Source organism: Oryctolagus cuniculus, chromosome 8 (assembly GCF_051225735.1).
Source record: "Oryctolagus cuniculus isolate XC-2025 breed Fujian yellow rabbit chromosome 8, ASM5122573v1, whole genome shotgun sequence".
In the NCBI taxonomy this organism is placed as follows: Eukaryota; Metazoa; Chordata; class Mammalia; order Lagomorpha; family Leporidae; genus Oryctolagus; species Oryctolagus cuniculus.
Genome location: NC_142874.1, coordinates 127,375,805 through 127,394,815, shown reverse-complemented (window position 1 = coordinate 127,394,815; position 19,011 = coordinate 127,375,805). Strand labels below are relative to the sequence as shown.

At 39.6% G+C, this 19,011-nt stretch overlaps 1 protein-coding gene across 1 annotated transcript in view; it reads left to right on the top strand.

Moving 5' to 3' along the window:
* STAP1 (signal transducing adaptor family member 1) overlaps positions 1–9,915 on the top strand; it is a 50,098-nt gene extending 40,183 nt beyond the window's left edge. The window contains exon 9 of the mRNA XM_051819773.3: positions 9,375–9,915. Coding sequence (XP_051675733.1) covers positions 9,375–9,436 — 62 coding nt within the window. The 3' untranslated portion in view covers positions 9,437–9,915. The remainder of the gene's footprint in view (positions 1–9,374) is intronic.
* Positions 9,916–19,011: the final 9,096 nt, after the last annotated feature.

Sequence of the window (19,011 nt, the reverse complement as noted above, 5' to 3'; positions counted from 1 at the left end):
TCTCTCTCTCACTGTCCACTCTGCCTGTCAAAAAAAAAAAAAAAAAAAAAAAAAAAAAAGGAATCACAGTATCAAATCTTTCAAAACTGCTTTCTTTCACTCATTGCAATGTCTCTGAGACTCATGTACATGTGTATTACTGGCTCATTCTTTTTTGTTGCTGAAAAGTATTGCACTACATACAAGTACCAATTTGTTTATTCACTCACCATTAGTATTGTCACTATTATTTGCAATTATTAAACTACATTACTGTATTTTTCAGAGTGCTGTACATACTCTGGATAAGTTGTCAGGTGATTTGCAAATATTTTCTGTCTATAGTTTCTCTTTTCATTCTTTTTAACAGTATGTTTTCCAATCAGAAGTCTAAAATTTTGATAGAGTACAAATAATATTTTGCTATACATTCTATTTTTTGGTGTTGTATGTGAGACTTGTTCACCTAACCTATGATAACAAAGATTTTTTTTTTTTTTATTTTAGACGTGTTACAATTTTATATTGTACATTTAGGTCTATGATTCATTTTGTTTCTTTTTTTTAATTTTTTTTTTTTTTTTGACAGGCAGAGTGGACAGTGAGAGAGAGAGAGACAGAGAGAAAGGTCTTCCTTTGCTGTTGGTTCACCATCCAATGGCCGCCGTGGCCAGCGCGCTGCGGCCGGCGCACCGCGCTGATCGGATGGCAGGAGCCAGGTGCTTCTCCTGGTCTCCCATGGGGTGCAGGGCCCAAGCACTTGGGCCATCCTCCACTGCACTCCCTGGCCACAGCAGAGAGCTGGCCTGGAAGAGGGGCAACCGGGACAGAATCCGGCGCCTCGACCGGGACTAGAACCCGGTGTGCTGGCGCCGCTAGGTGGAGGATTAGTCTAGTGAGCCGCGGCGCCGGCCCTATGATTCATTTTGAATTTCTGTGAAAAGTGGAAGAGATGGGACAAGGTTCATCTTACTTGCATTTAGATGTGTAAGTGTTCCAGCACTATTTGTTTAAAAAGATCATCCTTTCTCTATTGAATTCCTTTTGTATCTCTAAAAAAACAATTCACTATATTTGTGTGGCTGTATTTCCATTGATGAATGTTTCTACTCTTTTGTCAAAACTACATAATCTTTTTTTTTTTTTTTTTGACAGGCAGAGATAGTGAGAAAGAGAGAGAGAGACAGAAAGGTCTTCCTTTTCCGTTGGTTCACCCCCCAAATGGCCACTAGGACCGGTGCACTGTGCTGATCTGCAGCCAGGAGCCAGGTGCTTCTTCCTGGTCTCCCATGCGTGTGCAGGGCCCAAGCACTTGGGCCATCCTCCACTGCATTCCCGGGCCACAGCAGAGAGCTGGACTGGAAGAGGAGCAACTGGGACAGAATAGGGCGCCCCAACCGGGACTAGAACCCAGGGTACCGGTGCTGCAGGCAGAGGATTAGCCAAGTGAGCCGTGGCGCTGGCCAAAACTACATAATCTTGACTACTGTTCTATTTACTTAGGTTGTCTAATTTCTTTCACAGAACTTTGTTGCTTTTAGCCTATAAGTTTTGTACATATATTGTTAGATTTGTAACTCTTTTTTTATATTTTATTTTATTTAATGAACATAAATTTCCAAAGTACAGCTTATGGATTACAATAGCTTCCCCCGCCCCCCATAACTTCCCTCCCACCCACAACACTCCTCTCTCCCACTCCCTCTCCCCTTCCATTCACATCAAGATTAATTTTCAATTTAGATCTGTAACTCTTAATTTTTTGGTGCTATTGTAAATGATGTTTTTAAAATTTCAATTCCAAATAACCACTAGTAGTACTTAAAATATAATAACAGGCTTTTATAGATTTTTTATTCTAAGATTTTGCAAGTCATCATTTTCTAAAACTTTTTTGGTAGATTTGTTAGGCTTTTCTATATAGAAATAATGGTATCTGTGAATAGATAGTTTCAGTTCATTTTCTTTCTCTTTTTTTTTTGTAAAGATTTATTTTATTCATTTGAAAGACAGAGTTACAGAGAGGTCTTCCATCCGCTGGTTCACTCCTCAGACGGCTGCAATGGCTGGAGCCGCGCCGATCCAATGCCAGGAGCCAGGAACCAGGAGCCAGGAGCTTCCTCTGGGTCTCCTACGTGGGTGTACGGGCCCAAGGACTTGGGGCATCTTCCACTGCTTTCCCAGGCCATAGCAGAGAGCTGGATTGGAAGAGGAGCAGTCAGGACTAGAACTGGCGCCCACATGGGATGCTGGTGCTTCAGGCCAGGGCTTTAACCTAATGTGCCACAGCTCTGGCCCCTTCAGTTCATTTTCTAATCTTTATATATTTTATTTTTCTTGTCTTACTGCATTGGTTGGTGTCCAGTGAAATTCTGTATAGAAGCAATCAGAGCGGATATCCTTTCTTTCTTTCTTTCTTTCTTTTTTTTTTTTTTTTTTTTGACAGGCAGAGTGGACAGTGAGAGTGAGAGAGAGAGAGGTCTTCCTTTGCTGTTGGTTCAGTCTCCAATGGCCGCTGCGGCCGGCGCGCTGTGGCCGGCGCACTGCACTGATCTGAAGCCAGGAGCCAGGTGCTTCTCCTGGTCTCCCATGGGGTGCAGGGCCCAAGCACTTGGGCCATCCTCCACTGCACTCCTGGGCCATAGCAGAGAGATGGACAGGAAGAGGAGCAACCGGGACAGAATCCGGTGCCCCGACCGGGACTAGAACCCGGTGTGCTGGTGCAGCAAGGCAGAGGATTAGCCTATTAAGCCGCGGCGCCGGCCGAGAGCTGATATCCTTTCCTTGTTTCCAGTTTTAGAGGAAAGCCATCCCATCTTTCATTAACAGAATGTTGCCTGTTTTGTTGTGAAGATGGCCTTTCTCAGACGAGGAAGTTTCTTTTATAGTTACTACTTTGCATGGAAATGTTTTTTGGTTTTTAAACCATGAACTGAAGTTGAATTTGGTCATGCTTTCTTTGCGTCTGTTGAGATGATAGTGTGGTTTTTCTTTTTAGTTTGTTAATATGGTAAATCACATTGATTTATATTTTTTATTAAACATTAAATATACGTACCTGGTTATAATACATTATAAAAATTATTTCTTTCAAAGGCAGAGCAACACAGACAGAAGAGATGGAGGAAGTGACAAACATATTCCATTTGCTGGGGAGAGACAGGGAGAGAAAGAGAAACATACCTTCCATCTGCTAGTTCAGTACCCACATGGCTGCAACAGCCAGGGCTGGGCTGGGCCAAAGCTGGGGGCCTGGAATTCCATCTGTTTCCCACATGGGTGGCAGGGGCTCAAACAGTTAGGCTGTCTTCTGCTTTCTCAGATGCATTAGCAGGAAGCTGGATAGGAAGTGGAGCAGCTTGAAATGTCACTCCAATACAGAATGCTAGTGTCCCAGTGTACCTCAATGTTGGACTCATATTTTTTTAAAAGATTTATTTATTTGAAAGTCAGAGTTACAGAGAGAGAGAGGAGAGGCAGAGAGAGAGAGAGAGAGAGAGAGAGAGAGAGAGAGAGATGGGTCTTCCATCTGATGGTGGTTCACTCCCCAATTGGCCGCAACGGCTGGAGCTGCGCTGATCCAAAGCCAGGAGCCAGGAGCTTCTTCTGGGTCTCCCATGCGGGAGGCCAAGGCGTTAACCCGATGCGCCACAGTGCCGGCCCCTGGACTAATATTTTTTAAATTGTATATATTTATGGTGTAATATGTAATGTTTTGTTGCACATACACATTGTATAATATTTAGTTATGGTAAATATATTTTCAACTGTTTAGCATTTCTTTATAGTGAAAACATAAAAAACCCACTTTTTTAATATAGAGAAATCACAATAAACTAGCATCATCTACCTACTGTGTAATAGAACCCCAGAATTTCTTACTCCTACCTAAACATAACCTAGTATCCATCATCAACTTTTTCAAATCCCTCCCTTTCTAGCTTTTGGTAAGCAAACATATATTTCTAACTCCTAGATCATCTTTTTAAAAAGACTCCATATATATAAGATCATGTGATATTTGTCTTTCTGTGCTTGGCTTATTTCACTTAACATGATCTCCAGTTCCATCCATCCACTTATGCAAGTGATGTAATTTTATTCTTTTTTTTTTTTTTTTTTGACCAAGTAACATCCCATTGTGTATATGCAGATTTTATTTATCCACTCATCAGCTGATAGACACTTTGGGTGTTTCCATTTCCTGGTTATTGTGAATAGTGCTGCAATAAACATGGAAGTGCAGATGTTTCTTTGACAGATGGATTTTCTTTCCCTAGGATAGATACTCAGAAGTGGGGTTGCTGGATAATTCAGTTCTATTTTTTATTGTTTGAGAAATATTCATACTGTTTTCCACAATGACTATTGTTAGTTTTTCTGAATGTATTTTGAAGCTTTGTTATTAGGATATATTTTAGTTTTCTATGATGAGTAATACATCATCCCTGACAAGCACACACTTACTATCTCATTTTCTGTGGATGAGGAGTCTAAGGAAGACATAACAGTCTTCTCCAAGGTTGTAGTCAAAGTATTGTTTTTAGGGCTGGAATCTCATCTGAGATTTGACTGAGGAAGGATCCACTTTAAAACGCACTCAGGTTGTTGGGATAATTCATTTCCTTGTTGATATAGGGATTCACAGCAGTTGACTTCTTCAAGACAAAGCAATGTTTTTGATACTTAAGAGGGGGTTTGTCTATAAAGCAAATCTGCTAGCAAGGTCTTCTATACCATACTCATGTGACTAACCTTTTTCATATAACTTACACAATTGTATTAATATTGAATCATCCTTGTCCACAGTCTACTGGTTAGAAGCAATTTTTAGATTCAACACATCCTCAAAAGGAGGGATTTACACAATGCATGAAGAACATGAAATGGAAATTGTCGCTCCCCCTCTTCATGGAGGAACGACACTAAGCCCTGCCTAGGCTTCATATCCGAGTCACGGCACCATTATGTCGCTCCCCTTCTTCGTGGAGGAGCAACACAGGACCCTGCGCTGTTCTTTCGTCTGCTCGGCCCTCCCCGGGTTTGCTGCTGGTTCTTCCCGGGTTGGCTACTATCCCTTCCACCTCCGTGGAAGGGCAGTTCCCCCTGGCCGCATTCCCCACTTCCGCAGGGGAGCGGCACACCGCCGGCCGGCTTTCTCGGGGGCTGCACGGGTTCCCTTAGATGTTCCCCATAGATGTTCCTGGTGCATGCCGTCTCTCTCCTCCTTTATAGTCCTCCTCCACCAATCCTAACTCGGCTGCCCACACGCCGAGTACGCTGCTCTCCAATCAGGAGCAAGTCCTACAGTTAATTGGTTGAACTGGAGGCAGCTGTGCGGAAGCTGTTTACTTCTCTCCCAGTGCCATATTGTGGGAGAGCAGATGCATAGAATAAGTCTTAATTCCAGTAACTCAGTCTAGTCCGGTTTGCTCCCCACAGAAATCATGTGGGTTACTTTAATCTCTGTCCACTATGAAATGAACAAACTTTTAAGATTTGATATCTTCTTAGTGATTGATATCCTTGCTTTTATATGATTTTCCTTACTTTGATATTAATATAGCCAATCACTCCAGCATTTTTTGTTAATGTTGCATGGTTACTTTCAACCTATTTACTTTTATCTATGTTTCTCCTACTTAAAGTAGGTTTCTTGTGGAAAACGTGTAGTTGAATTCTTATTAGTAAATCCAATCTAAAAATCTCTGACTTTGGATTATTTACGTTTGTCGCTCCCCCTCTTCGCGGAGGAACGACACAGGACCCTGCGCTGTTCTTTCATCTGCTCGGCCCTCCCCGGGTTTGCTGCTGGTTCTTCCCGGGTTGGCTACTATCCCTTCCACCTCCGTGGAAGGGCAGTTCCCCCTGGCCACATTCCCCACTTCCGCAGGGGAGCGGCACACCACCGGCCGGCTCTCTGGGGGGCTGCACAGGTGTTCCCTTAGATGTTCCCCTTAGATGTTCCTGGTGCATGCCGTCTCTCTCCTCCTTTATAGTCCTCCTCCGCCAATCCTAACTCGGCTGCCCACACGCCGAGTACGCTGCTCTCCTCCAATCAATAGCAAGTCCTACAGTTTATTAGTTGAACTGGAGGCAGCTGTGCGGAAGCTGTTTACTTCTCTCCCAGCGCCACATTGTGGGAGAGCAGATGCATAGAATAAGTCTTAATTCCAGTAACTCAGTCTAGTCCGGTTGCTCCCCACAACGTTCACTATGGTTTTTGCTATTGTTGGATTTGTGTCTAATACTTTGCTATTTGTTCTCTGCTTATTACCTATGTTCTCCCATCCTGCCCTCCTGGGCCATGTGAATGCTTTTGAGTATTTCATCTATTTTTTTGGCTATATTTATATTATTACTTAAAGTGGTTGCTCTAGAAATTACAGTATACATAACTAACCTTTTTCAGTCTATTTAGAATTAGTATTTTTATTTCTTTAATTAGTAGATTTGCAGCCCTATTCTCTGCCTTTTGTTAGAGCCATCACAGGGACTGTGTTTACATATAGAAAAACCCCAATGAACAGTGTGATATGTGCTTTTATTTTGAAATACTTTCCATTTTTTATCTGGATACTTATCATTCCTGTTGAAGTTTTTCCTGAAATTCAGTTTTCCTGTGGAATCACTTTCCTGCAACCCAAAGAACTTCTGAGTCTGTTCAGTTTCAGATATTTTAGTTATGCTTTTGACATTTGTTTTTAGTTTTTGTCTTTGAAAACGTATCTTTTAATTCAATAGTTTTATGACTGCCTCATGAAGCATACATGCTTTAAGCCTTTTAGTTCAACTGTGTTATCTAGTATTTGCATTTTTCCCCTTGAGAATTGGTCACATTTCTCAGGTTTTTTTGTGTATTGACAAATTCCTGGCTTTTTCTGTAAGTAATTTTGGGTTGCATATTGAGCATTATGTCATAAGCTTCTGGGTTGTGATTTTTTTTTTTAAACCAGGAAATCCTCCTGATGAGACTGGGCCTATTGTGTCTCACTTTCTGTAGGATATTGTCCCAGCATGATTTCAAAGCCTGTTATGCTGCTTTGTGTCTGTGTACCTCAGAGATTATCAGCCTGGACTGGGCAGTGGTTTACATTTTACTTCAGTTCTCAATAATTCTGCTATCTGTTTTGTATCTGTTCTTTGCAAGGATAGCTCAGAGGCCAATCTGGAACCCGTGCCACCTTCATACACATAATGAAAGGATCCCCCTTTCTAGATCTTTCCTCTCCAGGATCTCCCCAACGTCCTCTAGCTGCCAAGGGGTCCTTTTCACTTGATTTAGCTAGAAAGATGCAGTTTAGAGTTGTCGCCACCTGTGTTGTCATGCACTTCGGGGGGATGAGGGCTTCCAGAAGTTATGTAAAAGAACCACAAAAAAGTAATGCCAACTCTCCCCTCCTCTGAGTGCTCATTCTGGGGTGTGCTTGGCCAGAAGAGATGAATTTTCCTGGGCGACTTAGGTGCACATGTTGCTACTGCTGCAGAACAGCACCCTGACCACCTAAAAGGCAGGGCCAGGAAAGAAAAACTAGACAACAGAAAGGAAGGACCAAAGATGTGCTGTTGAGGGAAACACCATTTCAGTCATAGGATTAACAAGTGACAAAAACAGCTGGACTTGGAAAGGCACACGGAAAAGGACTTCAAATAATCAGTAACCCCTGTAGAGTAAAGGCAGAAAAATGGAGAGGAAGCTTGGAAGAACGAATGAGAGGGGAAACAGGACTTTTAAGCAAACTTTGGAAGTCTGGAATTGTTCCAGGAATTTGGTTGTGGTGCAATTGGACTACTGGAGCAACTTAGCTTTATTTGCCTCAGCCGGCAAACGGCAGTTGCAAAGCCTTTCAGGGTTCAAATCTGTTTATAATAAAACACTAAGTAAAAGAAAATGAAATTTTATTTGATTTTGCTAACCCATATGAACAGCTTTCTCTTTGAACACCAGAAAGCAAGAGCAATGATGGAACCAGAATAGTTAAGATATTTCAATTTATTTTTTTATTTTCAACTTTTATTTAAAAAATATAAATTTCCAAAGTACAACTTTTGAATTATAGCAGCTTTTCCCCCTCTAACCTCCCTCCCACCCACAACCATCCCATCTCCCACTCCCTCTCCCATCCCATTCTTCATGATTCATTTTCAATTATTTTATATACAGAAGATCAACTTAGTATATACTAAGTAAAGATTTCAACAGACTGCACCCACAAAGGCACACAACGTATAGAGTACTGCTTGAGCAGTAGTTTTACCATTAATTCTCATAGTACAACATGTCAAGGGCAGAGGTCCTACATGGGGAGCAGGTGTACAATGACTCCTGTTGTTGATTTAACAATTGACATTCTTATTTATGACGTCAGTAATCACCCAAGGCTCTTGTCATGAGCTGCCAAGGCTATGGAAGCCTCTTGAGTTCGCCAACTCTGATCTTATTTAGACAAGGTCACAGTCAAAGTGGAAGTTCTCTCCTCCCTTCAGAGAAAGGTACCTTCTTTGATGGTCCGTTCTTTCCACTGGGATCTCATTCACAGAGATCTTTCATTTAGGTTATTTTTTTTTTTTCCCACAATGTTTTGGCTTTCCATGTCTGCAAAACTCTCATGGGCTTTTTAGCCAGATTCGAATGCCTTAAGGGCTGATTCTGAGGCCAGAGCACTGTTTAGGGCATCTGCCATTCTATGAGTCTGCAGTGTATCCTGCTTCCCATGTAGGATCATTCTCTCCTTTTTAATTCTATCAATTATTTGCAGACACTGGTCTTATTTATGTAATCCCTTTGACACTTAATCCTATCTTTTTGATCAATTATGAACTTAAACTGATCACTTTAAACAAGTAAGATGGCATTGGTACATTCCACCTTGATGAGATTGAATTGGAATCCCCTGGTACGTTTCTAGCTCTACCATTAGGGGCAAGTCTGAGAGAGCATGTGCCAAACTGTACGTCTCCTCCCTCTCTATTCCCACTCTTATATTCAACAGGGATCACTTTTCAGTTAAATTTAAATGACTAAGATAATTGTGTGTTAATTACAGAGTTCAACCAATGGTATTAAGTAGAACAATTTATTTTTCTTAATTTTAGTAATCAGCAGTTTAAACTAAAAGTCACTTCAAAACGTAGTATAGTACATAAGTGATGTTAAATTAATGGAAAGAAAAAAGATTACCTAGAGAAAAAATTTATTAGGAATCAAGTTACAGGTTTGGGAGAAAATAAAAATTAAAAAGCACTTGAATATTCGGTATTTCACTAACATTTACTAAACATACTACCAATGTTCCAGGCATAAGCAGGACAATCAACACCTGTTGAAAATAAGCAATCACCTTTTTTCCTGATACTGACTCTTTAATTAAATTTTTCCCATTCATAATTTCTAGGCCAAGAACCCAATGTAGAGGGAAGAATTGAGAAGCTGAAGAAAATTCCACACAATGAATGAAAGAGAATATGCAACCTACCTTCATGTATCCTGGTTAATTCCTATTTTCAAAAGGAAGATTTCACTTTTAAGGAAAATCTGTTTTCCTGAGCTTTACCACCAAATCATTCACTGTAGCATACAATTTTATCATATCAGAATGAAACCAGTTCACTGGAAAACAACAGAATGGCTGTGGGACTAACTCGGAGATACATGTGCTGCCATGCACTGATATAAGCTAAAAGATATACTACATTCTAAGTGGACTTTTTATTTTCTTAGGTTTCAACTAAATGTATTTCCTCTATATAATTCCCACAGTAGATTCTTTAGTCCTCCTAAATCCTACCAATTCCCAAGAAATCTCACTAGGTTTTACAGAAATCTAACTTGACAAATTATTAAGTTAAAGGCCAGAGACACAAAATATACTAGAAGTTTTCCAACGGAAATTCTCTATGCCACATTTTGATGAAATAAATGAAATTTACATATTTTGTTTTTTCCTAAAGCCATCTTTTTTGCTGGTTCAAAATCAACTTAAACTTCCTTGCAAGGATGGTAAAAAGCTATATCATTATCTTTTTTCACAAGTATGATAAAGAATGAGTGTTATAATAATTAACCTGAGTTCCCTGAAAATACTTACCCTGGGGCAAGTGCTTGGCCTACCATTTATAATTTTTTTTTTTATTTTTTCATTCAACAGCTGTATTTTTTTTTCTTTTTTTCCCCTAGAGAAACCTTTTATTTAAGGAATACAAAATTCATGCATTTCATAAGTACAACTTTAGGAATATAGAGATTGTTCCCATGATACTCTCCCTCCCACCCACACTCCCGTCTCTCTTCCACTTCCCTCTCCCATTCCCAGTCCCATTCTCCACTAAGATCCATTTTCATTCAACTTTATACACAGAAGATCAACTCTATACTAAGAGTTCAACAATTTGCACAAAAAAAGTAAAACATAACAAACAAACAAAAAAAACAAAATAAAGAAAAAAACTGTTCCTCAGCAGTCGAGACAAGGACTGTTCAAAATCATTTCACCTTGAAGTTAATTTCACTTCGTTTTTTTAGAAACTTAATTAACTTTAAAGAAGAACTCAAGAATGATACATCAATACATCTTTTGCAGGCACTTAAACATAATTATTATACAACTCTGAGGTCAGAGGTCCTGCATGGAAGTTAGCACACAGTGACTCTTGTTAAGTTAACAATTAACTCTTATATATGATGTCAGTGATCACACGAGGCTCTTGACATGAGCTGCCTAGGCATGAATCCACAAACTCTGTCAGTATTTAGACAAGGCCATATGCAACGTGGAAGTTCTCTCCTCCCTTCAGAGAAAAATATCTCCTTCTTTGGTGACCACTTCTTTCCATCGGGGTCTAACCCACAGGGTCCTTCATGTAGGACACTTTGCCACAGTGTCTTGGCTTTTCATGCCTGAAATACTCTCATGGGCTTTTCAGCCAGACCAGAATGCCTTAAGGGCTGATTCTGAGGTGAGAGTGCTATTTAAAGTGATTGGCATTCCATGAGTCTGCTGTGTGGATTGCTTCCCATGTTGGACCATTAACTTTTTTTTTTTTTTTTATCTTTTATTTAATGAATATAAATTTCCAAAGTACGACTCATGGGTTACAATGGCTTCCCCCCCCCCATACCGTCCCTCCCACCCACAACCCTCCCCTTTCCCACTCCCTCTCCCCTTCCATTCACATCAAGATTCATTTTCGATTATCTTAATATACAGAAGATTAGCTTAGTATACCTTAAGTAAGGATTTCAACAGTTTGCTCCCACACAGAAACATAAAGTGAAAAATAATAGATGATTTTTTTTAAATGATGATGAAATCAGATCAGACCTATTGTCATGTTTAATCCCAGTGAGAGTCAAGTTGGGAATTGATAATTTCTTTTTTTTTTTTTTTTTAGACAGAAGATCAGTTTAGTGTACATTAAGTAAAGATTTCAATCGTTTGCACCCCCATAGAAACACAAAGTGAAATATACTGTTTGAGTACTCGTTATAGCATTAAGCCTCAGTGTACAGCACATTAAGGACAGAGATCCTACATGAGGAGTAAGTGCACAGTGACTCCTGTTGTTGACTTTACAAATTGACACTCCTGTTTATGGCATCAGTAATCTCCCTATGCACCAGTCATGAGTTTCCAAGGCTATGGAAGCCCCTTGAGTTCTCCGACTCTTATCTTGTTTAGACACGGTCATAGTCAAAGTGGAGGTTCTCTCCTCCCTTCAGAGAAAGGCACCTCCCTCTTTGAAGACCTGTTCTTTCTACTGGGATCTCACTCACAGAGATCTTTTTGCCAGAGTGTCTTGGCTTTCCATGCCTGAAATACTCTCATGGGCTTTTCAGCCAGATCCGAGTGCCTTTAGGGCTGATTCTGAGGCCAGAGTGCTATTTAGGACATCCGCCATTCTATGAGTCTGCTGAGTATCTCACTTCCCATGTTGGATCACTCTCCCCTTTATTTATTCTATCGGTTAGTGTTAGCAGATACTAGACTTGTTTATGTGCTCCCTTTGACTCTTAGTCCTTTCATTATGATCAATTGTGAACTGAAATTGATCACTTGGAATAGTGAGATGGCATTGGCACATGCCACCTTGATGGGATTGAATTGGAATCCCCTGGTATGTTTCCAACTCTACCAATTGGGGCAAGTCAGCCCGAGCATGCCCCAAATTATACATCTCTTCCCTCTCTTATTCCCACTCTTATGTTTAACAGGGATCACATTTCAGTTAATTTTCAACACTTAAGAATAACTGTGTGATAATTACAGAATTAAACCAGTCATATTAAGTAGAACAGACAAAAAAAAAATACTATGAGGGATAATGTATTAAGTTGTCCATTAGCAGTCAGGGCTATGCTGATCAAGTCACCATTTCTCATAGTGTCCATTTCACTTCAGGAGGTTTCCTTTTTGGTGTTCAGTCAGTTGTCACCGATCAGGGAGAACATATGGTCTTTGTCCCTTTGGGACTGGCTTACTTCACTCAGCATGATGTGTTCCAGATTCCTCCATTTTGTTGCAAATGACTGGATTTCGTTGTTTCTTACTGTGGTATAGTATTCTAAAGAATACATATCCCATAATTTCTTTATCCAGTCTACCATTGATGGGCATTTAGGTTGGTTCCAGGTCTTGGCTATTGTGAATTGTGCTGCAATAAACATTAGGGTGCAGACCGCTTTTTTGTTTATCAATTTAAACTCCTTTGGGTAAATTCCAAGGAGTGGGATGGCTGGGTCGAACGGTAGGGTTATATTCAGGTTTCTGAGGAATCTCCAGACTGATTTCCATAGTGGCTTGACCAGTTTGCATTCCCACCAACAGTGGGTTAGTGTCCCTTTTTCCCCACATCCTCGCCAGCATCTGTTGTTGGTAGATTTCTGTATGTGAACCATTCTAACCGGGGTGAGGTGAAACCTCATTGTGCTTTTGATTTGCATTTCCCTGATAGTGCTTGGCCTACCATTTAATATGCCCACAGTCAGAGTACTTGGGTTCTATGCCTGGCTCCTGTTTCTGCTCATTTCTTGTTGACCCAAGACCTAGGAAGCAAAAGACGGCTATCCACAGGTCAAGGAGAGAGGCCTCAGAAATGAAAACCAATCTGACACCTTGATCTTGGACTCCTTGGTTTCAAAACTATGAGAAAATAATTTGCTGTTGCTTATAGTCTGTGGTATCACTGAATTAGACAACCAATTCAATGAGGTATCTCAGATGCTTGAAAATATGCAGAGTTCTAAGCTTCCCTCAGATTTACCGATTTAGAATTTCTGGGAGTTGGTCCAGATCTGCCATTTTGACACACACTATTGGTATCTGCTTTACTCAATAAAGTTTGAGAATCATTTTAAGGTCTAATCTGATATTAAGTAAATTGTTAGGAAGGTAAGGCTTTCCTTCAAATGTAGAGGCAGTGTCAATTAATGAGGACTCTTAGGATATGAAGGGAGATAGAACATAAAGTCTGAGCATTAATAAGTATGTATTGGAACTTAAACATATATAAATCATTGTGTTGATGTGAAAATTTAAAAATCACATATCTACATACAGATTATTTTCAGATTCCTACAACTGAGTTAGTCCAAATATATACAAGAGACAATGGACTAAAGAGCTGTAATTTATTACCATTTCAAAAGTTTAAAGAAAAAAAGTAATGTAAGTACCTTAAAGAAACAAACTTGTGAAACTGGTGAGACAAAATGATTGACTTTAATAAAGTAAAAGGAATGGACAAGAGAAACAGATATCAAAGTATTGGCCTGATCAAGACAGAGAGTCTAACAGTAGACCGCCGACACATCTAGCAGGGTGAAACAACAGAAACAGAATCACAGACGTTTCAGAAACTGAAACTGGCAGACAAAGATTATAAATGGCTCTGAGAGCTTAAAAAATAGATACAACAGAAAATATCTACAGGAAATAAAAAACCATAGAATATAATCTTTTAAAAAAAGAACCAGGTAGAACACCTAGAATTGAAAAATACAAAATTCATAATGAATGGATGTAACATAGATAGATAACAAATAGATGAAGAGGCCAGTAAACAGGAATATGGGTTAGAAAATATTATAGAGAATAAAGCATGACAAAACAATTGGAAAATACAGGGGGAACAGGTCATGAACAGGACAATAGGTCTGCCATGCTTAGTGATAATCAGTATAGAAGGAAAGAGAACCGGAAATAAGCTCTCTGGCATATCTCAATAAATCACAAGTAGGATTAAAAAAAGATTTCTCTGAAGATGCAATATTTATCCCATTAATTGACTCAGGAGCAACTGGGGGAAGTTGTAAGAGTAGAAAAATATTTAAAAAATATTGAAAGATAATAAAGGACAAATTAGAATTCTACAGTTTGCAAAAATATCTTTACAGATTGAGGGCAGAATAGTTGTTTAGAAAAAACTCATGAGTAGCTATGCCACCAGAAGACCCTTATAGATTTAATTTTTTTTAAGATTATTTATTTGAAAGGAAAAGTTAGAGAGAGAAAGAGAGTAAGAGAATCTTCCCTCTGCTGGTTCACTCCCGAAATGGCCACAACAGCTGGAGCTGGGCTTACCTAAAGCCAGAAACCAGGAGCTCCTTCCAGGTCTCCCACATGGGTGCAGGGGCCCAAGTGACTTAGACCATCTTTCACTGCCTTTTCAGGTGCATTGGTAGGGAGCTGGATCAGAAATAGAGCAGCCGGTACTAGAACTTGTGCCCTTGGTGCTGCAAGCAGAGGCTTTATCTGGTATGCCACAGTGCTGGTCCCTATGATTTAAATTCTGAAGCAAGTGTTTCAGACAGAACTTTATGTTAAATGTCTCAGTCTGTTTAGGTTCCTAAACAAGATATTGTAAGCCAGGTGGCTTTTCAATAACAGAATATCTTTTACAGTTCCAAAGGTTAAGTCTAAGATCAAAGCAAATTTAGTTTCCAGTGAGAACTAGCTTTCAGATTCAGCTGTGTCCTCACACAGTAGAGATAAATGATTTCTCTCAGGTCACTTTTATTGTAATTAATCCTGTGACCAAAGAACCACCTTTTAAAATACCATCACCTTGGGGGTGAGGATTTCAGTAATACTTAGATATAAAAAAGAATAAAAGTGCAAATAAAGTGGCATATGTGTGTATATATACTTACTATATAAACAAAAATGAAGTCTTGTAGAATTTAAAGATTGACGTACATGACAGAAAAATTAAAATATATAATAGACAAAATATAAGACAATAATATGTAAGTTGGGAATCAGAGTTGTTTTATAACTACCTAATGAGTAACTCCAAAACTTAGTTGCATAAACAGTCCACGTTCAGCTATTCAATAGAGCAAGACACATTATCAGTGGTTCATCTCTCTGTTCCATGAAGTCTAAGGCCTGGAACATTCTGAAAACTTGCTTATTCATATGTCTGACACCTGATGCTAGCAGCCTGTGGGCTGGTTTGGGCTTCCTCATAACATTGTGTCAAGGGTGAGCTTTCTGCAGGGTTGGGGAGAGAAGAAAGCAAAGAGATAGAAAGAGCAAGACCAAGCAAGAGAGAGTGAGAGCCAAGAAGAAACCATACAGCCTTTTATGACCTAACCTCAAAGGTCTTGAGGGGTGGTGGTGGGGGAGGATTTGGTAGCAAGTTTCTATAAGAGCATGTGGGATTAAAAATATTGCTGTGGCCATTTTTTGAAATTACAATGTACTAAGATAAAGGTAACAGTCTTACTTAATCTGAATATGTGTGATAGAATAGAGAAAACATTAAAAAGACTAGTAAAGAAAAAAATGTGTATAGTTCAGGAAATCAGAAACTGTATCACCTATTTTTTTTTTTTTTTTGACAGGCAGAGTGGACAGTGAGAGAGAGAGACAGAGAGAAAGGTCTTCCTTTGCCGTTGGTTCACCCCACAGTGGCCGCTGTGGCCAGCGCGCTGCGGCCGGCGCACCGCGCTGATCCGATGGCAGGAGCCAGGAGCCAGGTGCTTTTCCTGGTCTCCCATGGGGTGCAGGGCCCAAGCACTTGGGCCATCCTCCACTGGACTCCCTGGCCACAGCAGAGGGCTGGCCTGGAAGAGGGGCAACCGGGACAGAATCCGGCGCCCCGACCAGGACTAGAACCCGGTGTGCCGGCGCCGCTAGGCGGAGGATTAGCCTAGTGAGCCGTGGCGCCGGCCCTATTTTAAGAAAGAATTAACATAAGAAATGGGTAAACAGATTTGGAAAATCGAAAATATCCACAAGGAACATAACCAGTAAAGAGAAGATGATGGAATTATTAGAAGCTAGAAGCCAGATTTTGGAGAGTGTCAGAGAAAAGCTAGGGCCTGAGAGAGAACCTCCGTTGTGAGCTGAGGAGTTGCCGGGAGATACTGAAAATACTGGAAGGCATATGGGAAGGAAAAAGTGTCTTCTCCTTACCTCCAATATTCCAGTCTCCTAGTGCCCCATGTTTGTGGAACTGAAAAGGACACTGGATGGCAAAGAAGAAATGTAGTTTGTAAAGTTCCAGCCACAGAGTTCCAGAACACAAAAGAGTGAATATGGAGTTGAAAGACAGTAAGTTAACAACTGGCACAAAGGAAATAACAAGATAAGTAAATGTAAGTTTAAAAAGGGGAGAAAACAGAAAAAGAATCACAGGATGGGCTAGAGAAAAAAATCCCACTCAATCTTCCATAACAAAATGCTAGAGGTCAACCTAAATCTAAATATATTAGTGATTAAATGAAATGTAAATGGCCTAAATATTCTAGTGAAAACAATGAAAAAATGATCAATTTGATACAAAAACTCACCAAAATCAAAACTCTATGCTTGCATAGTTTTTTTTTTTTTTTTTAAAGATTTATTTATTTGAAAGGCAGAGTTACAGAGGCAGAGGCAGAGAGTGAGAGAGAAAAATCTTCCATCTGCTGGTTCACTCCCCAAAATGGCCACAATGGCCATAGCTTGGCTGATCTGAGGCCAGGAGCAAGGAGCTTCCTCTGGTTCTCCCGCATGGGTGCAGGGGCCCAAGGACTACGGGCCATCTTCTACTACTTTCCCAGATCATATCAGAGAGCTGGATCGGAAGTGGAGCAGCTGGGACTCCAAGCAGCACCCACATGGGATGCTGGCTCTGCAGGCAGCAGCTTTGCCCGCTATGCCACAGTGCTGGCCCTTGCATTAGTTTTTCTTTACTACAAATAAATACTTGAGAGCTAACTTACAAAGAGAAGGAGTTTATTTCACTGACAGTTTTTAGGCTCAAAGTCCAAAAGGCATGGCACAGGTTTTGGTTCTTGCAGGAAGCCCATGGTGGATGTCGGAGCACGTTCAGAAGAAGGACCCCGTGGCAAGCCAGAAAGCAGTGATAGGAAGTGGATGGGCTTCAATTCAGGATTTCCAACTCAGAAGGTCACACAAGTACTACCTTCTTAGGAAATAATCCCAAAGACCTCAGGAACTATGTCCTGAAGATTCCACCTCCAAGTAGTGCCACTCTGAGGACCAAGCCTAACACATGGGCATTTAGGAATATTCAACATCCAAACCACAGCAATACTGTTTACCTGACAATCATCTACAGATAGAATATAGGAAGACTCAAAGTAAATGGGTGGAAAACTTATTTCATGAAAATATAGACCAAAATAAAGTCATTATTAGTTACACAGAAAACAAACTTTAAAAAGGCAAAACATAACACAGAGATACATTTCACAGGGATAACATACAATTTGCTAGGAAAATTTACATGCACTTAATAATTTAATCTCAAAATATATAAAACAGAAACAAATACAAGGAGAAAGAAGCAAATCAAAATCACAGTGGATGATTTTTAACACACCTCTTTCAGTAATTGACAGAACAGGTGTATTAAAAATCAGTAAGGATACAAAAGCTTGAAATAACAATTAACAAACTTGATTTTAACAGACATATATAGTTTACAAGGACTATAGAATACAATGTTTTCAAATACACAGAAATTACATTCTGGGCCATAAAGTGAGTTGCAAGTAATTTCAAAGGATTAAAATCAAAGATTTTTTTACCCTAAAATTCACTTAAACTGCCAGTCAAAATAAAAAAAAATTATAAAGGCCCCATGTTTGGAAACTAAGAAATTCTCTCCTAAAAACACTCAAGGGTTGAAAAGGAAATCCTAATGAAAATCAGCAAATATTTAAACTGGATATCAACAATATTATATATCAAAACCTATAGACTATGGCTACAATAATTACAGTAAAATTTGACATTATATTGCAATAGCATAGAGATGACTTTTATAAACCTATGTCGGATGAGAAGATAAGCTGAAAATAAATGGATAATAGACCTCAAGAATAGAAAGTTACAAATAGAACAGTAAAAACAAAATCCAATACAGAAAAATATAGCAAGAGCAGAAATTAATGGGACAGGAAACAAACATATGCAGAAAGGACCAACAAAATAAAAACTGGGCGAGATGGGCATTTGATACCATGGTTAAAATGCCATGATGGATGCCTGCATCCTACACTGAAGTGCCTGGGTTTCAGTCCCAGCTCGGCTTCTGATTCCAGTTTCCAGCCAATGCATACCCTGAGAGGTTCCACATTTGTGGAAGCCTGGACAGAGTTCCCAGTTCCATTTTGGCCTGGCCCAGCCCTTTCTGTTTAGGACACTTGGGTAGTGAGCCAGCAGAGGAAAGATCTTTGTCTTCCTGCCTTTCAAATAAAATGAAAATAAATATTTTAAAAAGTTTGATAAAAAAATAAAAATTTGGATCTTAGAAAAGAATAAACTCTCCTCTGAAGTTGGTTATATAGAAAATCCAAAAAAAGTACAAATAATTTACAAGGATCATTAGATGGTTCAGTAAATTTCCACATAGAAAAGCAATACAAAGAAATCAACTATACTTACACATAATCAATAGGTAGCTAGGAAATAAGGTGGATAAAGTAATTTGGATTAACATTCTCACTTGAGAATATTTAGAAAGGCTGGATAAAACATAGTTTTGAAAATGTATGAAAGTATCAGTGATTAAGTTGGT